The following is a 25,161-nucleotide window of genomic DNA, read 5'->3' as shown; positions in this document are numbered from 1 at the left end:
CTAGCAGCTGAGCTCTTAGCACAGGAACCCAAGGAGGCTTTCAGCCTTGTTCGAATGAGCCTTGCAGATGGTGCTGCCCTGACCTTGTGTCCAGTTCCAGTGACAGGCTCCCTCACAGGTGAGGCTGGCCCGGCTGGCCCAGTCTGCTGTCTGCATGTCCCCAGCCTGGACCAGTCAGCCAGCAGAATCCTGCAGAGGACTCCCAGGAAGGCCTGAAGTAAGCTATTACCATAGTAAAAACAATCTTTCCACCCGAGATACACTGTTCTCACAAAATCTCTGTAGACTGACTCACTCAACTAGAGGCCAGACAGACAGTGGACACACTCAGATGAGGGAGCCAACCTGGCACGCACAGGCATCCAGGCAGACCAAGCAAGGCACAGTGACAAATGCTACGACACTGATCCAATCATTTAATGACACAGGAAAACACGTTATGAAACAAGCTACAAGTAGAGGGTAGAAGATGACTCACTTCATTCTGATAAAAAATGTACACAAAACACTGGAAGGTTATGTTATCAAAATATGGACAGTATTTACTGCTATTCAGTGATTAAATATTCTTCTCTTTGCTTTTGTGTATTTTTTGAAAACATTATTATCTCTGAAACAAAGAAAAACAAGTTACTGGAAAGAGAAACATTATTAAATGCCAGGAGTCCAGCAATCAAGGTCTGACACCCAGGATGTGACAGCGGTTGAGCCCAGATGTGGAATGATACCGTCTTTTCTTCTCCTACCGGAAGGCGGTTTCCTGGACTGTTTCTTCTACATTTGACAGTCTCTGCATACTTAAGTAACTGGTACGACAGCAAAATTACGTCAGGAACTTTGGTTTTAAATGACTACAAAACGTAACAACCATTCTGTAGTTACAAAACATACTGGAAACAAAAGAAAACACATTGGAAATCTAAAGTCCCTACAAGAATCCCCATTCGACTAAACTACTGACTCTGCTGCTCATTCTGACTTCTGTTCATTTTCAGTTTTCACCACAAATCTGTTTTTGTTTCATGGATCTGGAAGAGGCAATTTTTCTCAAAAAGATGCTTTGCCTTCTAAGTACTCTGCAGATTTGCAGGGGCTCACCAAAATCCAAATCACTTAAAACAAGCAAATGCGACTGAGGTGTTACCGCTCTCTGCCTTACCAAAAAAAAAAGAAAAAAATTAGAAAAAAGTCTGTTAAGTTACCAAATGGAGAATAGAATATTATACCTGCAAATGAGGCTAAAAAATCTCAGACCTTGCCTGCACTCGACTCTCAATGATAGGACTGCTATGGATGCTTTATTCAAGTAACAATGACAACACACATTTCTTAAAAAAATAAAATGGAGAAAGGCTCATTGTTTTAAAATCCAGCATATATAAAAACCAATGCCACCTTTAACTAAAGGAGCTTCTTAGCTATTCACCAAAGAATTTCATTTTTAGAAGGGGTCAACAAACTACTGCTAAGGTCCAGGAAACAGTCTAAATCAAAAAAAGTTAAATGGCAACAATTTTCTGTATCACCATCACCACCTGTCCAGTGTACTAGGTCACCTGCCTTTTATGGCAGGCTGATACACAAAAATCTTCAGACACTAGGAAGGAACAGCACCAAAAAGAATTATATTAAAACAGTAACAAACTTGGGAAAATAAGATTTAAACTTAAAAATATACTATCATCACAAAGACTAAAAAGATCTCTTGCTTTTGCCCCCAGGCAATCAGGAAATACTGATCTCTTTTAGATCCCCAAATAGGAGACTCTCTGGAAATAACAGGGCTCAGTGCCTGCAACCCAAGTCAATTCATAAATCCTAAAGCAACAGAAATGCCTCTGTTAGAGCATGGGGAAAATCCACTTCAGGATGTGTCTTCAGTGAGAGAACTGCCTGCCGTCAGATGGTTTCTTGCTGATGTGTTTGAAGATCCTGGATTTCTCCACCTTCTTGGCTTTCTGGTAGCCAAATCCCCCGCCACCTCCTCTCTTTTTAACTTTGCCGTCATTGCTGTTCACGTCTGAAGGGGAAGTTAAGGAAATCAAGCAGCACTGACAATGATCTCCAATCTATCGTCTACAGGAGGACTAGCTGCTGTACCCACAGTGCCTACCCTCCTCCTTGAGCTACAAAACACATGTACATTCCAATCAAGAGTGATTTTTAAGCCCAGTCTAAGAGTTAGACAGTTACTTATAAGAAGTTAAGAGGTTTATCAGCAAGTGTGTAGGAACACATTAAAAAACATCCCCGGTGTCAAAACAAATGACTTTCCCCTCCACCTGGACCTGATTCAGGAGTGCTTAGCAAAGTGAGAGTGGTTTTTCCTTCCACGTGGCTCAGCCTGTGTTCACAGCAGACACTTGATGCCTATGATGGTGACGGCCACCCAAAATGCGGTCCTCCAGTCTCCGTGGGAGTTACTACCACAGTGTTAGTGAGCAGGCCTCACTCTAGCTGGCGGTTTCGTCTATTGAAGCACACATCACATATCATAACAGAAGCAACTAGACATATTCTTTGCCTTAATATTTTCAATGATTTTGCAACTTCCCAGTATGAAATCTGCCTCAATGGCTATGAGAGGATGAAACTCTCTGAGAGGCTTCATCTTCTGTCTTCAGCTTCTTCAATGCATCCTGCTCCTCCGTGTACCCTGTACAGTGAAGCCGCACATTCACCCGAGCCCTGTAATGTGACCCCTGTCGTGCTTCTCCCCAGAATGTACAACTATGTGCCTGTCGAATTCCCTTTTTTTTTTAGAAAGCCTGAGCCATGAACTAACTGTCTGGTTTCCATAGTCTTCACTATTACAACGAATCTGTGCCTCCCCCATGTGAGCCCTGACCTGTGGACAGTGACTGACGCCTGGGCTTCCAAGCTGCAGCCAGAGCACATACACACCCAAGTGCTAAGCCCCCACAACCCCTGTCAAGCTCCTGTCCCTTAGTTCCCAGACAATTCCTAACAACAAAGAAAAGGATACTCAAATCAACAAAGGGAGGCACCTTGAAACCAAATGAGAGAGCAACCTGAGGCAAGTTTAAGTTATTAACATTAAAGATCTGTTTCAGAGAATGGGAATCGTATGCTCGGATGTATGACTTATATGCTTCCTGGGCTGACTTATGAAGGAAGTAGTTCTTTTCAATCAGTTTTTCAAGCTGAAATAGAAAGAAATATTGGCTTTAATAAAGTGAAAAAGCATGTTTCATATAAAACATTTTGCTCCAAGCTTTGTAATATCTGCAAAACCAGGCTGCAGTAAGAATAATGACCAAGTTCTTGTGGGGTGTGGACTGAAGGAGGCAGAAAGCACAGGGACGTGGGCGCCAGCACCGTGTTGTGAGACCCAAACAATCACAGTCCAAACCTCTGGCTGCATGGAAAGGGAGACTCAGAGGACAAAGACTATCAACAAGACACTACAGAGGCCATGCTGGGATGACCCCCACCCCGGCATACCTGAGACTGAATGTCAGAGATCTTGGACCAGGAAAACTCAAATTCACTTAATGGAACCTAGAAAACAAAAGCATGCAGATTAGTAACCCAGGATGGCTCCAATGCAGCTCATCAGGCACTGAGGAGATGGAAGGGTGACAACAGGTTGTGGAATTCCCTCGGGACAGACATCTGCTCCCTCTTGGGAGCCAGTTGGAAAGTCTTACCTTTCCTCTGCTAAGTGCACATGAAGCATGCTATGGAACCCTTCTGAAAGAACAGGTGAGGAACTAGACAGAGACCAGGAGGCACTGAAGCCTTTTCCTCTAAAGATCTCTGTGGATGCAAGGAAATGAAGCAGCTGGAAGGTCCCAGTTAAGAGAACCAGCAGTCCTCAGGAACTGCCCTGAGGTGTGGAAGCTGCCCCCACACTGCCCTGAGGTGGGAGTTTGCAACACCAGGTCACAAGGACCACAAACTCCTACAGGAAGGATCCTTACCAGCCATGACTTACTAGATAACTGGAAAAGTGCCAGGCCTATGGTGGGTGCTGAGGAAGAGAACAGCTGCCTGAGTCATGGGCTCTGCCCTCAGAGCCTGCAGCCCTGGGGAGACACAGTAAGTAACAAGACACCTGGATGAGCACTCGTGCTGGGCTGGGGGGGGACATGAAGGAGGGCAGGTCAGCAACGGCCTCCCAGGGGAGAGAGCCACCAACGGAAGCAGAGGTGATCTAGAGAACCAGGAAATGAGCATCTACAGAAAAAGTGCAAAGGATGGAGGACACTTCCTAGAACAGCTCCTAGCTGGGGGTAGAGGACTTGCCAGGCAACACTGCACCAGGAAGGTCAAAGAGGAGCAAATGTCAGGTAAGACAAGTGTTCACAAGACTTAGCAACAGAGACCAAAGCCAGACTGGGGTGTGTGGGAGACAAGAATGAGGAGTTGAAATATAAACCACTTTTCAAAAAGGCAGCTGGAAGAAAGGCGACATGCTAAAACTAGTGATAGGAGAGGGGTTTAGGCTGGAATTGTTGTTTTATTTTCTTTGGGGAGAAACTTGAGATGGTAAGGAGCTAACTGCAAGGGGAGAGATGGAAAACAAAACAGAGTCAATGAATAAGGGGCCGAAAGAGAAAGAGGTGGTTGTGGATGGGCCCCCTGGGGCCTAAGCCGCACAGAGAAGGTTGCAGGAGGCAGTGATGACCGGGTGGTTGTGAGGGACCTCAAGGGGCAGAGAAAGCTTCAAATAGGGTGAGTGTGAAGATACAACGGGGGAGAAGAAAGGTGGGGGATGCAAGACGCACCCTGCATGACACAGAGCTCAAGGGCAGGGCTCTGGAGGGGAGTTTTCTGCTCACCTCTCCTGGGCTAACCCACAGAAATCTCATCAGCTAAACTGAAGCATAAACTGTCCTAACAGCAGGGCAACAACTCAGACTCCAGGACACACTCAGAGGTCATGCTTAAGGCCATGTGCAACGACAAACAATTCCTTCTGAGATGAATCTGTTCCTAAGTTAGGCTTTTCCAAGCAAAGATCTTTACCTTGGATTGCTTCAAATAGCGAAGGAAACCCAGTTCTTCAGGGCGCAAAATGAGCAAGGCATGCCCTCTTCCATTTAGGCCTCTGGCTGTTCTACCAACACGATGAATATATTCCTTTGGGAGAGAGAGAAAACCTTAGGTAATACCCTGGTTTCCACGGCAACCTGTCTGCCTTTCCAGAACTTGCAGGGAGTGGTCAGAAGTGTGTCAGCACATCAGTGTGAGACGGTCCCCCATCCCCACCTGGTGGTGCCACACAGCCCATTGCCACACTCCCCAGAGCCAGCCCACCACTTCTGCAGGTACCATCCCAAAGAGGTAACAAGGCCATGACTGAGGCCAAGGAAAGCTCAATAGATATTCACACAACTCTATGATCTAATCAAATGACTATTAAGTACCCTTTAACTTCAAAAGAGCTCTTTGAAACATGTTTAAATACTGGCTTATGGTTTATAACCTATTGTTTGTTGAAAATCCCTACTAAAACTTATTTCACTACAGAAAGAATTGTATTTACCTCTGCAAGCAAAGTTTATCTTCTCCTGACACCTACTGCTCTTAACAGATCCTTTCAAGTACGTAACATTCCCAACTCAGGTCCTCCCAATGCCTCTCAAACACTATCAGTGTCAGAAAAATAATGCAGTCACTGTACAATAAAGCAGGACTAGAATAACTAAGGGATAAACGATTGGCTGTGGATTGTGGTATTTCTCAGGGAACCTGGGGAGAAACCCTGAGGATGCTGGTTACCTTGGGGTCATCTGGAGGGTCATACTGAACAATCCAGTCGACCTCAGGAATATCCAGCCCTCTAGCTGCCACGTCTGTACACAACAAAATCCCGGAGTCTGCATTGCAGAACTGGAAGAATGTGGTTGTCCGCTTATTTTGTTTCTGCCTTCCCTAGAACCAAAACAAAGCATCCATTAGAACAGGAAACTTGCGGCTGTTTGTGGGAGGTCTTGATGTAGAAATCCCGAACTGCTGACCTATGTTCTATTTCCCCAAGTGATGGCATCCATTCCTCCTTCTTCGTCTTCTCCCCTTCACCCCTGGCAAAGCTCCTTCCACACACGGCAATCACGAACTACTGCCCCAACTACTCAAAATGATGTTTAGAGAAAGGGGCAATACCTCAAACCCCACCATCTACAGAACCTGATGAGCGTAATCTGTTTTTAATAAACTCGCCATAATCACTTACATGAATGGCCAAGACAGGCAAATCAATGTAGTTCAGCAACTCGTAGTGGTATTTCACGGACTTACAGGATGAAAAGAAGACCATTAGTTTCTTCTTTCGGTTCTTCTTAAGGAATGTAAAGAGCAGGAGGAATCTCTTTTCAGAAGGACAGACAACATACCCCTAGAAGAGGTTTAAGTGAACAGATACAAAATAATCAGACATTTTCAGCTTCTTGAACCAATAAAATTTGACGGACAGCACAGATTAATACCGCACATACACTGTTATGCCTCACCTACAGCAAAATTACTGCCTTAGTCATAACAAAGCATCCCTAAAATAACACTAGTTGTAACTCTTCTGAATCCTTTTACTGGCTACAATCACTGGATACTAAATACCTTTCATTTTTCTGAGACTACCGGTTAGCAAGTTCTTGCAACTATAAGGTACCAATGGCTCTATTAGTTGGAACCCTCAAAGCATATCAATGACTCACTTTTAGAAGGTACTTAAATGCAAGATCTCAAGTAACCACAGCTTAATAAGCACACTGTCCTAAATAAGATAAAGTTGGGTGAATGTATTTTTAAAAACTAAACAACCAATGAAAGGCTTTTAAGATAAACTGTTACAAGAAATATTTTATCCATCAAAAGACTCAATCATAAAGTTCCGTTTTCTTTTCTTGCTGCAAGAAAGAATGGAAATTCTTGGGCCAGGGACTGAATCTAAGCTGCAGGTGTGGCAATGCCGGATCCTTTAACCCACTGTGCTTGGCCAGGGATCGAATCCGCCCCTCCGCCATGACTCAAGCCACTGTGATTGGATTCTTAAGCCACTGTACCACAGTGGGAACTCCCAAAGTTCTATTTTTAATCAGCCTAGTTTGGATCTTTTGCCAACTCATTTCCATAGCTATGTGCTTGAAACCAGCCTCTCCACCTAACTCACCGAGCACCTTAGGGCAAGAAATTATTTAAACAACAAACTTTTTTTTTACTCATGTAAAATTAGCGTTGATATATTAAGTTAATGAACCCATCTATCTTCTAGATGATCCTCCAAGCCCTTGCAAGGAAACACCAAAGGAGATCCTTAACACCGAAGGTACTGACAGGACGCACCTGCTCAAGACCATCCACTGTCGCATTGGCTTTATCATCATCAACACCAACATACAAGGGCTCCTTTTTCAAAGAAATCCTCGCCAGGTCTTCAACTTTACGAGTTTGTGTGGCAGAAAAGAGCATGGTCTGTCTGCGTGCTGAAACACACCCAAATAAAAATAACCCCAATCTTTGAGGGAGTCTTTAGAATTGCTTCACAGCTAAAAATGCTCTAAGTAGAACTATCAGGAATGAGAGACAATATTAACTACAGACAGTAAAAAAGGAACACCACGGACAACAACATTATAACTGTGACGACTAGATAAAATGGGCAATTTCCTTGAAAAGAAACTACTAAAGCTTGTTCAAGAAAAAATCAGAAAACCTGAATAGCTGGTATCTGTTAAAGAAACTGTAGATAAAATCTTAATGTAAAGAAGACTCCAGCCCCAATAGATAATCAATTCTATTGAACATTTAAGGAAGAAATATTACCAATAGTTCATAAGTTCTCCAGGACATTGAAGAGAGCTTACTTCTAAGATCATACTTTTTACAACAGTTTAGCTAAGTGAATCCAGAAATACATATAAAGGATAATGCATCATGATCAAGTGGAGTTTATTCCAGCAATGCATGTTTGGTTTAACATCTGAAAACTAACCAATATAATTTAACATACTGATAGGCTAAAGAAAAAAAAATTGATCATTTCCATAGACACAGTAAAAAGCATCCATCAGAATTTAACACTTTATTTTTAGAGCCGCACCTGTGGCATATTTAAGTTCTTGGGCCAGGGACTGAATTCAAGCTGCAGCTTAAACCTATTCTGCAGGGGTACCAACACCGGATCCTTTAACTGTACCCGGCCAGGGATCAAACCTGAGCCTCCGCAGCTGGATTCTTAACCCACTGCACCACAGGAGGAATTCCACCATTTATTTCTCTCTTATTTATATATTTATTTATTTAGGTCTTTTTGCCTTTTCTAGGGCCGCTCCTGTGGCATAAGGAGGTTCCCAGGCTAGGGATCTAATAGGAACTGCAGCCGCCGGCCTACACCACAGCTCACAGCAACACCAGATCCTTAACCCACTGAACAAGGCCAGGGACCGAACCCGCAACCTCATGGTTCCTAGTCGGATTTGTTAACCACTAGCCACGACGGGAACTCCCCCACCATTTATTTCTGATTTCAGACAAATCTTAGCACATGAGGAACAGGAGGGATCATCCTCAGTCTGACACAGGGCATCTACAATAAAAATCTACATCTCATCTCATACTTCGTGACGAAAGACTGAATGCCTTCAGGGGAGTAAGACAAAGACATCTTCTCTTTAAATTCTGTTCAGTATTGTATTGGAGGTTCTGGCCAGTGCAGTCAGGCAAGAAAACAGTTACGTGAACAATTTTATTTATTTTTAATTTGTATATGACATGACTGCCTACATAGAAAATAAAATGACTAGCTTCATCTGAAGGGTTGGACTGAAAAATCCAGTTGGGTATAGTTATAATTACATTGCTAGACAGTATTTGTGCATATAAACGATTAACAACGTGAAACAGAAATTTTAACGAAAGACTCAGGGATATTTCACAAAAGATAATAAAAAAACCTGTATACTGAAAGCTCTAAAACACTGGTAGAGAAACCAGGGAGCTAATAAATGGAGATTTATCTCCTTCATGTGCTGAATGACTCAACACCATCTTCCACCAATGATCTATATTCAATTCAACCCTAAGATCTCAGAGAATGATCAACTGATTCTAAAATTCATATAGAAATGTCAAGGACAAGAACAGCTAAACAATTCTGAAACAGAACAAATTTCAAGGGTTAACACAATCTAATTTTAAGACTTAATAGGAGGAACTGGAACTTCCATACACTGCTGATGGGAATGTAAAACAGTACAAGTTAAACATACACCAGCCATTCCATTCCTAGGTAATTACCTGACAGAAAAGGAAATATATGCCCACCAAGGGAGTTTTAGATGGATGTTCACAGCAACTTTATTTGTAACAGCCAAAAACTAAACGACACAGTCATTCATCAACAGTTAAATGGATAAACAAGTTGTGGCAAATCTATACACTATAACACCACTAAGAAATAAAGCAAAGAACTACTGACAGGTGTAAAGGTACAGGTGAATCACAGAAGAATTTGCTGAGCACAAGAAAACAGATAAAATGCAGACTGATCTGCAGTAACAGAAAGCAGGTCAACAGTCATCTGTGAGAGAGATTTGAGTGTTATGTAGCTGCTGGAAGTAGGAGAGGGTTGTTGCTGAGAGTGGGAGGGAGGGACTACAGAGGTGCTCCAACAAACTTTTTAGGAATTCCCGTCATGGATCATCAGAAATGAATCTGACTAGTATCCATGAGGATGCAGGTTCAATCCCTAGCCTCACTCAGTGGGTTAAAAATCTGGCATTGCTGTGAGCTGTAGGACAGGTTGCAGATACAGCTTGGATCTGGCGTGGCTGTGGCTGTGGTGTAGGCCAGCAGCTGCAGCTCTGATTTGACCCCCAGCCTGAGAACCTCCATGTGCTGCAAGTTTAGCCAGAAGAAGACAAATAAACAAAAACAAAAAACTTTTCAGCATTATGGAAATGTTTGCTGTACTGATTGTGGTGACAGTTTCAAGGTGTAAACAGGTCAAAACTTATACATTTAAGATGCGTACAGATTATTACATCAGTTATACCTCAATGAAACATTAAGAACTAAATCACATACCTGAGCCATGGTGCTATTACAGACATATGCAGTCTATAATGTTTTAAAGACTATAACCAAGGTATAACCAATGGTGGAAAGGATGGGAATGAGACCCCTGTCTGGACTGTTTAACTAGCACTGTAACCTCTCAAATGGTGAAACCCCTGTAGTAAGTTACCAGTGAGACTGATGCTTATAGTGCAAACTACCTCTATGGTTGATTGGCACAACCATGTCACTTGCGTATATTAAAATTCTGACATTAATAGTTTTCACATAGGAAAAACTCTCACCTACTTCCATAGCTATTTTGCAAGCCACATGCAAATGCTAACTACTTACTTGGCAGAAGTTTAATAATTTGCTTTAATTCTTCTTCAAACCCAACATCCAAGATACGATCAGCCTCATCAATAACCAGACACTGTAGGTTTTTATACATAAACCCCGGGGTATTCTAACAAGACAAAGGACAAAGAAAAACTGTTAGCTGTCAAGTTTGTTTCACACAAGGCAAAAGATGGGTACTACACAACAATGTTCCCCTACCTGCATGTGGTCCAGGAGACGGCCTGGGGTGGCCACAACGATGTTGATCCCATTGGCAAGCTTCTGTGCTTCAGCAGATCTGTTGCTGCCACCCATTATTAACCCGTATGTGTGCACATGGTACGTCATCAGCTCCTTTAGAACACCAAAAGTCTGCATGGCCAGTTCCCGAGTGGGGGAGAGAATAAGGACTCCTGTTCCTAAAAAGCAGAAAACGGACATATGGTCAAAGTCAAACTGCAGTTACAACCATGAGCCCACAAACAGCTACAACAGACTTCCAGTGAGATACTGGCAGAAACAACCAGGTCACAGGCTTACCATTCCTGGGCATGAATCTTAACTTAACAATGAGCTCAACTGCAGGGATGAGAAATGCCAGGGTTTTGCCACTGCCTGTTTTTGCAGCTGCCAGAAGATCCCTAAAAAATAAAAAGGAAAAGGAGACAGATGTTGAGTCTACTCATGCAACGAGTATTTACTGAATACCTACCAGTACTATCACAGATTTTTAGGCACCAAGGCTGATCAGAAACAAGTCTCTCCCTTCTCTACCCATGAAGTCATTTATGTGAGTTAAAGACTTAACTCAGAAATAACAACTGTGCTAAAAACAGAAGTGAACACTTTTCTCTAAACACCAGTCAATAACCTAAAGCCTTTAATGAAGGTTGGATATTTTACCCAATACAGTACAAAATCAACAGAAATACTGGTATTTCCTTTCCAAACTATTAGCACTAAGAAGAGGGACACTAATGCTCAAACCTCAATGTTACTCATACCTGCCTTCCAGAAGTGGTCTGATACTCTTATGTTGAATTTCAGTCATGTTCGTAAAACCCATTTCTTTGATTGCCCTCAGAGTGTTCTCATTGACAAGATCAGTCAGCGAAGCAAATGAAGTATCCTCAAAAGCTCCTAAACAGAAAAGAGTTTACCATCAGCAAATTTACCTTAATACAGTTAACACTGCTATAGTTTCCTAAACTAGTGCTGCTGATTAAAAACATTATGACATTGGTGTTGAGCTTAGAAAAGTTTCTTCCAGTATGAAAAAACTAAATACCAACTATTCCTACGTAATATCAAGAAAAAGACCCTGTACTTTTAAAGTTTCTCCACTGCTTATGGTTGTGTAACTTAAAGTTCAGAGCTAATACTGTAACAAACTAATAATGACGGAGGTACAATTAAGGGACTTGTATGAAATGAAAACGCCAAGGCTGGGGGTGGGGTGGGGGAGACTGTTTGTGGGAAGAGAGTTCAGAGAGAAATCAAATGGTTAAGAAATCTGAAATAAAATGAAAGCATTCAGTACAATCAAATCTGACTATGAAGTCAAATAAGATTAGTTATTCTCACTGAGAGGAGTCAGGTATAGCCACAGATGTCAGACTATACTCACGTTATCAGGAGTGCAGTGGTTCCCCAGCAGGGGATGGCACCAGGATCACCGGGGACCTACTGCCCCACATGCCACTGCGGCGATAACCCAGGTATTAGCAACTTTGGCACTGCTAACATTTTCGGCTAAATAGTTCTTTCTTGTGAAAGGCTGTATACATGCATTACAGGATGTTCTGCAGCATCTCTGACCTCTACCCACTAGATGCCAGTAGCCTGCCTACCAACCAAGCATGTTGGTGGCCAATCTTCACGGTTTGCCTGGGACAGAGGTAATCTGTGGGATGCAGGACTTTGAATGTGAAAACTAAAATTAACCGGTCCCTTTACATGGGAGGTAAGATTACCTTGGTTGAGAATAACTACATAACCTTTGCAAATCTGATTAAGTAGGTTGGAGGATGGGCCTCAATATTTTAACAAACAGAACCCCCAAACCAAACAACTCAAGTATCTCCTAGACAATTCTAGTTGGGAGCAACCAATTCTAGCCTAAATTCTTGACTTTGGAGATAAAGAGTAGAGCCAAAGAAGGAGACCCTGGCATAAGCCCCTCAATAATGTTAACGTCCTCCTTTTCTTTTAGCCACTGAGCCAGCATCAAACCTCTGGGCTTCAGACATCCCGGCCAGTGATTTCCCCACTACAGCATGGACTGAGCTCTGGAAAGTGACAAACCAAAGGAACAGAGGACCCCAAGAGCTGTTTGTATGTCTGTCAAAACAGTCAGTGTTAGAAATAAAGAGAGGGGAAGACAAAGAAACAAGGAGTAAGCATACAATGTGGAAGATAAAAAAGCAGCAATTAGATATAAAATCATTTCTTCAATACTTAGATTTTCAAGGTAAATTAAATGTCACAACTGGACCTTCAAACTATAGTCCAGGGATGCATGACATTTCAAAGAAGATCTACCTGGAAAACGTTGTGGAAGTTACCTGTTAGTCCCAGGGGCAGGCTGGGAACCTCAGTGTCATCATCCTTGTCTGGCTTTTCCATACTGTTTTCTGTTTCTTCAGGAGCCTGGGCACTGTCTCCAGGTTCTCCTTTATCTTCAGTTTTTGCTTTTTTTGAATCTTGGGTTTAAAGGACCAAACAAACAAAAACAAACAAACAAAAAAACCTTCAATTTTTTTTTCTTAAAAATACCAATGAGATCACAAAGTAAAAGTGTGATGCAGAAAGGCATATTTTCAAATGCTGACCACATTTCCAGTTTCAATTTGCTAAGAATCTCTTTTTCATTGGTTGAAAAATATGGTTATATTAAAAAAACAGGGGGAGACACAGACTTGCCAAGAAAACATTTTTAGGCTTCTTTATACACATACACACATAGATACATATATATATGTATATATGCAGTTTATGGGCCAGGGATCAAATCTAAGGCGCAGTCGTGACCTATGCTGAACCCTCGGCAATGCCAGATCCTTTAAAACACTGTGCTGGCAATCAAACCTCCATCCTGGTGCTGCAGAGATGCCACCAATCCCACTGTACCACAGTAAGAACTCTCCATCACACTCTTAAATGTTCCACTCTGGGTCAAGTGGGTTACCTACCATACCAGGCTTTTAAAATTTTATGGCTGTTAGGATGCTAGTATAACAGAGCTGACCTAAACCAGAACTTAGGACTGTCTGCAGTCCACGATTGGCCTCTTCCTTGGACCTTCTACTACTCTTCTGGAAAATGGTCAGCCCTGTAGAACGCAAAAAGCCATGGCTATAATCATCCTTGTCTGGTTTTTCATCCTTTGTATGTCTGTCAAAATAGTCAGTGTTAGAAATACTGCCATGGCCATAATCAGCAGGTCTTCATGGCTTATCACTTCTGTTTTCCAAAAAAAACCCCGGTTTTTAAAGGTTACCTACAGGACTTAAAACTCCCAGCCCTGTGATTCTATGTTAGAAATAATGTCACTTCCTTAGGCATACTTAGAACAAGAATCCTAAAGGCATTAGTAATTTTAGAACAGAATTACCATCACTTTATATCAAAACTGTCATGTCTAGTCCTTATGCTTCTTCTTGTTTCACTTTTTGCATAAACAATTTTTCCTAACTTACAAATGGACTGTAGTCTATATGCAGTAAAAGGACAGTCATATATGTTTGGAAAATTTAAAGCTTCTTTCTAAATGAAATCTTTATTTCAGACAAGAGATGAACAGGACATGCTAACCCAGGTGCTGGCCAACTTTGTCTAAAAAGGGCCGAATAGTAAACAGTTTAGGCTTTGTAAGCCTTCTGGTCTGTCACCATGAAGGCCAAGTCAATAAATGGGCATTGCAGTGTTCCAATTAAGCTTTATCTGTAAAAACAGGCAAAAGGCTCAATAGTTTGCTGACACCTGTTCTGTACTTCCTTGCAATCTCTGCTTGCTCATATAACCATTAAAATGCCATTCTTTCAATAAGCTTATTCAATCCAATAATCTTCCAAAAGAAAAGAGCCTTCTCCACTTCCCAAATACTATCCTGGCCATTCGACTTGCTTGGAAACGTTCCATTTATTCAGATGCTTCCTAACTGCTTTTTTATACACTTTGTATATCCAAACGATCACTAAGTTGCCTTTCAAAGGTAGGAATTTATCGCAGGAAAAAGGAATGGGTAAAAAAAGAAGTAAATAAAAAAAGAATCATTAACCTGAAGTCCTGAGATACAGAAAGACCCAAGAAGACAGACTCAACTACCAGCCCAGATTCCTTTAGTCTCAGTAATTCTACAATTCTCTTTGCAAACAGATAAACCTAAAATACTACGTCATAGGATGCTCCGTTTATCAGAAAAAGCCCAGTTAAGTGCCAAAAAAGAAAGCACCGTTCTATAATTCTAAGGATATTCTTATTTAAGAATGAGGTTTTCTTCCAGATTGTCAGGAAATGTAAAAGTTAAAACGCACCCCCCATCCCCTCTTCAATGTTCCCTTTAGCTACCAGAATAGTTTCTGGTATGCCAGTAGGTACAGGGGAGACCTGCATGTCACATGGGCATAATAAGGAGAGGAAATAACTTGAAAAATGGCTTAAGTTCAAATAAAATATAGTACATACCAGGACCAGCATCATCCACTATTTTTCTCTTCTTCTTTTTCTTCTTCTTTTTTGATTCTGAATTGAGAGACTGTGTTGCTGCTTCATCACTGGTCAATATGCTAGATTTCTTGGAGGGTTTTTTAACATTTTCCCCTGTTTCTTTAGATACATCTCCATTTTGGGCTTCTGACAAGCCTGCATTCACCGACTCTTTCCTGGACTTTTTAACTTTTCCACTTCCCACTGTTTCTTTAGATATATCTCCATTTTGGGCTTCTGACAAGCCTGCATTCACAGACTGTTTTAGGGATTTTTTAACTTTTCCACTTACCACTGTTTCTTTAGATACGTCTCCATTTTGGGTTTCTGACAGGTCCACATTCACAGAGTGTTTTAGGGATTTTTTAACTTTTCCACCTCCCACTGTTTTAGATATGTCTCCACTTTGGGTTTCTGATAGGTCCACATTCATAGACTGTTTTAGAGATTTTTTAACTTTCCCACTTCCTACTGTTTCTTTAGATATGTCTCCATTTGGGGTTTCTGACAGGTCTGCATTCACCGACTGTTTTAGGGACTTTTTAACTTTTCCATCTCCCATTGTTTCTTCAGACACATCTCCATTTTGAGTTTCTGACAGGCCCACACCCAAGGTCCCTGTTAAAAACAGAATACACATTATGACAAAGGAGAGGTTTACTTAGAAACAGAGGAATCCCAAATGGGAAGAATCATGGCTTCCAAGACTGAAAGGATTTCGTTTTTACTTCCCTGTCATGTACATTAAAACTACTCCCAATTTTACAGTGTTCTACACAGGATAAATAAATTTAAAAAAAGAAAAAGAATCAATGGAAAGGGAAAGCTGCACTCATTTAACTTAAAAAAAAAAAAAAAACCCACCTCTTTGTCTATAAGGAGTTAAGTCTTGGCCAAGAATACTTCGAAGTAGTTAAATATTTAAACAGATGGGGCCAGACAAGGGTAGTCAGAAATTTACACTCTAATATTAGATATTTGATAAATATACTTTCCTAGATGTCAATGAATCAAAAATTCTGTTGATGAAACCACTCATTTGTCTCAATACTTTCCTATATAAATGGCTGTCTTTACAAAATTTTCTGTTTATATATTGAAAAGACACCACCTCCTTTTCTTTTCTTTTTTTTGTTTTTTAGGGCCACACCTGCAGCGTATGGAAGTTACCAGGCTAGGGGTGAACTGGAGCTGCAGCTTCCAGCCTACGCCACAGCAACTCCGGGTCCAAGTCATGTCTACCACCTACACCCCGGCTCACGGCAATGCTGGATCCTTAATCCACTAAGCTAGGTCAGGAATTGAACCTGAACATTCACGGATACTAACTAGTCAGGTCGGTAACCTGCTGAGCCAAAATAGGAACTCCCACAAAGCACCATCTTTTAATTGTTACCTTTAACTACCCAGAATTCGTTAGTAATGCTTTGTTATTCTATAGAAAATGAAAATATAAGGGGATTTTAAAACATTATCCCCAAACCCTGTTCTCTCCTCCAGGGGTATTTTCTTTCAATCAAATAGTCTCTGTAGACAATAAACTAGGGTAAGGAATTGTGGCCCCGACATTACTAACCAGTAATGTTACAACATTACCAACATAATAAACTAGGAGGTTTACTCTTACACAGGACCTAAAAAGGTTAACATAACTTCAGGATGTCTGGCTTACTGTCAGGAAGTTAGCACTGCAAATGAGGTAGGTCAAGAAAAGCGACAATCAAACAGAATCCTGTTTATGTTAAGTCTCTGTTAAGGATGCAAATATATAGAAGCTTTTGAGAAATTTATAACCGAAAGTTAGCAATGACAGGAAGAGAGAGCATGAGAGTATGCACATGCGTATACATGTGCAGAAAACACTTTTGGAGCTGAAAGTGAGGAATTTTTACAGGACTGAAGATAGCGTGCAGGTGAGTAGGGGCGGGCAAAGGTATCAGAATCGCTCTGTGAAAACACTGACACCCAGTTTGATTTGAAGCGATACAGACATGAAATGTGAAAGGAAGACGCGTGGAGAAGAGACACTCCACGTGTCTGAGTGGAGCGGGGGCTGCGGATGAAGTGGACCCAGAAGGTGGTAAGGGAGTCAAAAGGAAAATGGTAAAAGTGGGACAACCTGGTTCATCTGGAAGCACTGCCGGAGGCCTGGAACTCAAGAAGCCTCCAACCCGAACTCTATAAGAAGAAACTGCTGTTCACAAACCTTACGGGGCAGATCTGGGGCCACGCGGAACGTCGGCACCTGCATGGGACCTGACTTGAGGCTGCCTTTTCACCCTCCACAGCACGCGTGGCCTGGGGAGAACTGCCAGGGCTACGTCGGGGCCGCAGTGCCGCCCCACCAGCGTCCCCCAGCCCAGCAGTCGCGCAGCGAGCCACGGCCCACGCGCAGGCTCCCTCCGCAACCCCGGCCACCGCGAAGCTCAGCGCTACTCACCTTGGAGCTTTAGGTTGCGCTGTCTCAACTTGAGGTTACGCTTCTCGATCTTCTTGCGCAAAAGTTTCATCGGTAAATGAGACATGTTGGCGCTGAAGCTCCTTCCCAGCCGCGCCACAACCCGGCTTCTCTGCTCTCCCGGGTGACGTTACTTCCTTTCCGGCCACACGTGCGAGAGTCCGCCAGCCGGAAATGCGTCACAGGAGCGCGCGCGGCGGACGCAGTGGAAATGGGTCCGGACAGAAATGCTTCCCGGCGCGTGCGCCGTTGTACCTTTGGGGAACGTATACTCTGCAGCGCCCTCTATGGCAGCGGAGGGCCGGCCCTGCACTGGGTTCCCCTTGTGTCGGAGCCAGAAGCACACTGGGGCGATTTGGTAGTTGGAGCTTCCCTGGTGGGTAGAGAAAAGAATCAAGGCAGAGGGCCTTAGGGAGTCTCCATTTTAATGTTCCTACCCTCTTTGGATCCCGGACGATTTAGGTTGAGTAATACCTAAAATTGATACTTAAGTGTTTGCAGACTTGTTTGACCCTTTTCTTCTCTTTCTTTTTCTTTCTTTTTTTCCTTTTTTTTTTTTAGGGCCGCACCTGCAGCATATGGAGGGTCCCAGGCCAGGGGTCTAATCGGAGCTGTAGCTGCTGGTCTACACCAGAGACACAGCAACGAGGGATTCCAGCCATGCCTGCCCTCTACACCACAGCTCATGGCAATGCGGGGATCGCTAACCCACTGAGTGAGACCAGGAATCGAACCCGCAACCTCGCGGTTACTAGTCGGATTCGTTTCCTGTGCGCCACGACGGGAACTGCGACCCTTTTCTTGAGTGAGGAAAACACTTTCCATGTCACTTGGGACACAGTAATCCACACATAAATATAACAACACTTCTCAAAGCAATACACCTACTCTTGTTACTCTTGTTTCACTGTTTTTCTTTTGCTACTGTTATTCCATCTTAAATTCTGAGTCCATTAAATATTCTGATTAGTATGCATTTACATGGATTTTACTTCAGTATTTATAGATATTGGCTGCAGTTTGAAAAACAGGGATTTATAATCCCCAAATCTCACACCCACAGACCTTTTAGGAGTCCAGGCCAGAAATTACAATCTGGCTGTGTGTGGAAGTGGGTACATTAAACAAACAAACAAACAAACAAAAAACTCCCAACCAACCAAACAAAAAACAACTGTTACCAACTGTTACAAACATTTAAATATTTAGGATAGGTCATATATCTTTTCTTTAAGAATTGGTCCCAATGGGCTCAAATTCCCTTTGTCAGTAATCAAATTGAGCCCAACAGTAAGCAGAGGGTCAATGAAGGCTAGTATAATTTGTTCACTTGGAGTGACAGGGCATGAGCCCTGGGGATTAGACAATGGAGAGGGAGAATGGAGAGGGAGAAAACTTGGGAGGAAGTTGAAACAATGTAAATAAATTGACTGATAAATAACATTGAATTGGGCTGGAGAACCAGGCAAACTGTGGTTTGGTTAAATTGTTACTGATTAGGCAGGATGAATCAGAAATTTAAACTGGCACAGAAATTTAAACATCACCTGGGAGAACCATGCCAGACAGACAGACAGACAGACACAGATATATGTATATACATGGACATATATAGCTCAATTTATATATGCCAGTTAAAATTGATATTATCAGTTTAAATATACATATATATAAACATTTTTTTTTTCTTTTTATGGTTGCACTTGTGGCTTATGGAAATTCCCAGGCTAGGGGGTCAAATTGGAGCTGCAGCTATAGCCTATGCCACAGTTCCACAACACCGGATCCTTAACCCACTGAGTGAGGCCAGAAATCAAACCTGCATCCTCACAGAGACAACATCTTGTCCTTAACCTACTGAGCCACAATGGGAACTCCTACACTGTATTGTTTTTATTTAATTTTTAAAAATGCATTATGACATTTTGACATCTTAAAAAACCCTTTCTGGCTGATGTGAGACTGCCCATCCAGAGACTAGTCAATTTTTAGAGATAGCAAAGATTCGACCGTGAGTATGCCTTTAATGTGCAAAGTAAGGAATCCAGAGCTATATCTTCTCCACCTGGCCTGCATACCCCAAGAAACAAGAGTCCTTGGCTTTAATCATCCCAGAGCCAGGTACCAAGCAACTAGGGACACTCCTATAGCTTTGAACCCACCTAAATTTTTCAAACCCATCAACCCCAAACTTTCTCTTCTCCCTTGCCTTGCTTTTGCTGAGGAAACCCAATAAAGGCTGTGACCTAGGGTCCTCTTTGGTCCTGCTCCTTCTGCCTGTATTGAATGCTGGTGCTTTCCCAACTGGTCCTGCATGGTGTCCTATGCCTCTTGTTTCTGATACCCATGAGTATAATAAACTTTCTTTTCTTGAGCCTCTCCTGTGTTTCCTGCCGTTTCCTGTGTGTAGCCACACCTATCACATAAAAGACCACAGAATAGACATACATATCTATTTCTGTCTCTATATACATACATATATATTCTCATGTTTACACACTTGGGTCCATGACTTTAAAATTCACATCATTGCTTTTAGGTGCAACAAATAATATATCTTCCATATGCTCTTCAGGTGTACAAACTGCTTAATTTTAGAGATTGACAGGCTGTTGATGTCACTTTTCCTCCTAGATTTTTAGGAGCAGGATGAGAGATTGTAAACTTTCAAAATTGTGGGTGGAATTTTTAACAGAGTGAATTTTCAAGACTAGGTCCACTAAATAAATGAGCATCATTGGACTGGATTCAGAAAGTATCTCTGAAGTTTGGGGAGGTGGCAATGAAAAATACGTGCCTCTGAAATCCTTCCGTCCCTCACTGCTAGAGCTTATCTTAATATCTACTTACTACGTGTTTTTAGCAGTCTTTAAAACGTTTTGCTTGGGCTTTCCATCTCAGGCATCTCCCTCCCCAGAGTACATTCATTTCTCACTTAGCAATACATTTATTCACTCATTTTGCAATTATTTTCTGAGCAGAGTAGTGCTAAGAGTATGTGATGGGTGCGTGCTAGGTTCTGGGAACAGAATTATGGGTAAGATCAATATGGCTTACCTGTGTGGATCTGACAGAGCTTACATGGAAAAGAGAGTTAAACAACTGTGCCAAACTGTGCAGTGATAAAGGAAGCATGTGGCAGGGGCAGCCCCCAGTCTGGGAATGGGGTTGGGAACAGAATTCCTCACTCAGTCCCTGCTGTGCATGTGGTCTGGGTAGAAGCAGGCAGAGCAGGGAGTAGAGATGCTGCCCTTTATCTACCTGCTAGAAAAATCTACATTTAATGTAGATGTGCCGCTCTCATACCATTCTTCTAATTTCACTTGACATCTTTAAATCTTAGACAAGGGTTTGTAAAATACAAAACGAATCTGTGTATACATGCTTTCTTCCCATTCAAATAAAACAAAAAAGCCTCACTTCACAGGGAAAAGAAATCCGTCTATTTCACAAACCCCTTAGAATTTGAGTCAGAAAGAACTGACTCACTCTCCAATTGCTGCATTTGGATACTTGAAATTATTTCCTAGGAAGTTTCAGATGTTATTTTCTATAAGCTTAGCCACCCTATAGTGTGTGGGAAAGTGCTGCATTGCTGCAGGGTGTTGTACCCTTCATGCGGCTTGACTCTGGCTTTCTATATTTCTGCATTGTGCTAAACAGATGGCAGATGCTTAAGAAATGTTGTCTTCAATGAGATGATGGGTACGATAATCAGGGACCATTTTAGGGAGCATTGGCACAATTCTCCGAGTATTACTGCAGTGCTTCTAAGAACTGGGGTGGGTATGAAGTACATAACAGGAAACTTTCTCTCCATAAGCATTTTCATTTATTACTTTAAAAAAATCTACTTTGCCAGTACTGTTTTGGGCCTTGGGGATCCGCGGTGATAGACAAGGTCCTTGTTCCCAGGTAGCTTACTGCCTAGAGAGGGGAGACATATGGATCAGGCAAATAAGTGAACAAACAAGGTAACTTTACATAGAGCTAAATGCTGGAAAGACATTAAAACAAGAAGATGCAGTATGATAGAGAGAGATGGATAGGCGGCCAGGGGAGCAGGCTACTTAGGATGGAAGGTATTTTTTTGTGAAGACAAAGTCAGCCATGCAAAGATCTGAGGCCAGAAAAAAAAGGTAAGCAAAGACAACTCTTCATATTTTATTAAATAACAATGCAGGGCCACAGAGCAACTGTGTAGGGAGAGTCCAGGGCTTGGGCTGGGCTTGGGGAGCAAGGCTTCAATAGGCATAGGGGTCAGGGTGTGTGAGATCTTCAAAAAAGACCTTCCTTTGACTATGTGTCCTGAGCCCTCCAGTCTGGCCACTGATGAGTCACAGACCGACCCTTGCTTATCCAGCACCTTGTGGAAATAAGAGTTCAAAATTGGGATTTACTTTAATACACTTTTTATTTGGCATGCCTTTAGATTTACAGAAGTATTGCCAAGATGCTCCCTTCCATGCAGGTCTCCCTTATGTTCGTGTAGTTATAAGACATCTGTCAACATTAAAACACTGACATTGTTAAATTGCTATTAACTAAATTACAGATTTATTCAGATTTCACCAGTTTTTCCATTAATGTCTACTTTCTGTCCCAGGATTTAATCTAATATACCATCACATGTACAGAATTTTCTTAAACAGGATTCTTGCCATTTCCTAGACAACCTGTATGACTAAATGAGGATAGTGGCGACCAGCTGGAAGCTAGTAAATTCTATATCCTATTTCCTAACATACCATTTTTACTGGTTCTTTACAAGCCAAGGTCTCCCCTCCCCCCAGTTCTTACTCACCCAATACTTCTCAGGGTAGTGTGGAGATTCAAGTAGTAGTTATTTCATGGTAATTTTAACAACCCCCAGGTCAACTTATTTCCCTAAAAAATTTTGAAAATGGAACACTTTTGGAGAATGATTTTAGGGAAGCAAATGCTATCTCCCCACCCTCTACCTAGCTATTTTACTGCAGTGAAAAGGATAAGTCTGACTCTTCACCAACTGATTTTATGCAATTTATCAAACTACCTACCTGTATTAAACTTATTGTCTAGGTCTTTACCTCACAGCTAATTTTCATTTTTTTTTAAATGGCCACACCAGTGGCATATGGGTGTTCCTGAGCCAGGGATCAAATCCAAGCAGCAGCTGCAACCTACGCCACAGCTCCAGCGAAGCTGGATCCTTGACCCATTGTGCCACAGCGGGAGCTTTCTAATTTTACTTTCTTGAAGACAGGAAAGTGGTTTCATTCATCTTTTGAGACCATCTGCATTTAGAACTTTCCATTCATTCACTGATACTTTCAAACTAGTATCTATTAATCAGTGATGATGTGTCAGGTTATTGGCTAGGTGCTGGCAGTATAAAATTAAGTTAGCCAAACCTCCCTCCATCAGAATGTCATGTTTTTGGTGGAAGTCAAAGATGTCTTCCTTCCCATGTGGACTCCTCGGGCCTGCACAGTACCTGGATTATGGAGATCCTCAATGAATGTTTGACACCCTGTTTTGAGAGTTTTGAGCAGTGGAACCAATAGAAGCAAGATGATTGATCAAGTGGCTGTTGCAATGGTTCAGTAGGGACATTGTGAAGGTCATGGGCCTAGAACAGTGTGAGTTTCAATGTTGTTTCTGAGAAAGAATGAGCATAAGTATGAACATAAGTGGGAGTTAAGAAAGAGGCGGTGAGTAGAGGATGCATCTGAAATTTCCAGCTAGAGATGTGTGGCATAGAATACAGGAAGAGGATGAAAGCTTGGAGGATGGTGGTGGAGAGCAGGAAGGGGAAAGGGAAAATGAGTTTAGAAGGGAATATTTAGTTTGGGGAAAGTTCCATATAATAGATAGCCTACAAATATGTCTTGAATGAGTGAAGGTAGGAATGGATGGCTGCTTGAGTATCAATGGATTCAATGGGGCAAATGTTTTTCCCATATGAAATTTTTAATCTGTGATACCAATTGCTGGAGCAGGTAAAGGAGGGACAAGAATAGGTGGCACAGGAACTAGGTCCTAATTGTGGATAGAATTTGGTTGTGGAATGGTATAACAGAGATGTAGGTAGGGTTGAGCCTCCTGTCAGCAAGGGAGTAGGTGCAGGAGACAATTTGAGGGCAGTTCTGTAAATAATAGTGAAATAAGGACGTGGGAACAGATTGTCAGGTCCTTAAGTAAGAGGCTGAAGTTTGGGTATAATTTATGACAACATAGGCTCTTGAGAAAGCAGTGGGGTGACCAAAGTTATGCTTTTGGAGGACTTTTTTGTCAGCAATGTTGAGGTGGAACTGCATCTGGGAGAGAATTGAGACTAGCTGGTGGCTGTTTTTTTGGTCTAGTAATAAAGCGATGGGATTTCCTGGTGCTTGTTTCATGCCCCCAGGTGGTCTCATTGCTTGGCATACCCTCCCCTTCTTTCCTGCCTCCATTCAGTCTTGCCCACTCCTCAGCCTCCTTTCTGTCACCCTCAAGACTCAGCTTCAATTCAGCCCACTCTGGAGAGCGCCCCCAAACTCTCTGGGCAGGGCTGCTCATTCCCTCTTCAGAACTGCCTGTGAGTTGTGTTTTTCTTTTTTTAAATTAAAAAAAAAATTTTAGGTTTAAGTATAGCTTATTCACAATATTATTTACGATTTACAATGCTGTGATAATTTCTGCTGTATTACAAAGTGCTCCAGGTATACGTGCATATCCATTCTTTTTCAGATTCTTTTCCCATATAGATCACCACAGAATATTGGGTAGAGTTCTGTGTGCTATATAGCAGGTCCCTGTTGGCCAGTCATTCCATATACCTCAGTGTGCATATGCCAATCCCAAACTCCCAGTCCATCCCTCCCCCCACCACCTGTCCCCTTTGGTAACCATGAGTTTGTTTTAAAGATGCTCCTTTCACATTGCATCATAATGCATTCTCTATCTTTCTTTTTCTTACACTGTCAACTACTTAAAGATGGGGATACTATTCTTGGGTTCCAGAACTCTGCCTAGCACATAGTAAGCACTCCTTAAATTGATTTAAATTATGTCAGATAAATTAGTGATAGGGAAAAATGGAAAGAAAAGTGTGAATCAAGGTTGTATTTAGAGGATAAAACTGGCAAAACTTCCTAATTAATTTAATTAAAGCAAGAGCTGTCACCTAGAGAGTTGATGTATTCATTGAGGGTGGAGCAGGGATAGTGAGATTTGTGGGAGTACTAAATTCATTCTGGAACAGCATCATATATGTATAAGTATATAACAATATCTAATGTATAAGTATATTCATGTTTAATATAGTATAAGATATACCCACAAGTATGAATAAATCATATATAACTGTATTATATATATAATGTAATCTATGTGTATATTTTAATATATATAGTATTTTATAGCTTCCAGGCTAAAAGTTTTGATTCCAGGAGAAAAATTAAATTTAGTGGTTAAGGGCTCAGGTTTGGAGCAAGAGAGATATAAGCTTGAATTCCAGCTCTGCCATTTACTGGCTATATTACTTTGGGCAAATATTTATTTGCTTTTAGCTTCAATTTCTTTATCTGTAGAAGGGACATAGCAATAACTATCCCATGGAGTAGTGTGAGGAGTCAATGAGATTATGTATGTTAAGCACATTTAGCTTG

At 41.8% G+C, this 25,161-nt stretch overlaps 1 protein-coding gene across 1 annotated transcript; it reads right to left on the bottom strand.

Annotated features, from left to right (window-relative positions):
* Positions 397-17,708, bottom strand: DDX18 (DEAD-box helicase 18). Its single transcript, XM_005654164.3, has 14 exons — positions 17,513-17,708; positions 15,052-15,690; positions 12,930-13,067; positions 11,370-11,505; positions 10,906-11,006; positions 10,585-10,784; positions 10,378-10,492; positions 7,312-7,451; positions 6,203-6,364; positions 5,749-5,901; positions 4,993-5,106; positions 3,466-3,522; positions 2,987-3,164; positions 397-2,020 (listed from the first exon to the last, which is right to left on the bottom strand). Exons 1-14 carry the CDS (start codon positions 17,595-17,597, stop codon positions 1,878-1,880), a joined length of 2,361 nt encoding a protein of 786 aa, XP_005654221.2. The 5' UTR covers positions 17,598-17,708; the 3' UTR covers positions 397-1,877.

This window comes from Sus scrofa, chromosome 15 (genome assembly GCF_000003025.6).
Source record: "Sus scrofa isolate TJ Tabasco breed Duroc chromosome 15, Sscrofa11.1, whole genome shotgun sequence".
Classification (NCBI taxonomy): Eukaryota; Metazoa; Chordata; class Mammalia; order Artiodactyla; family Suidae; genus Sus; species Sus scrofa.
Note: the sequence above shows the minus strand (reverse complement) of the source record. Positions and strands in the feature narration are given on the sequence as shown.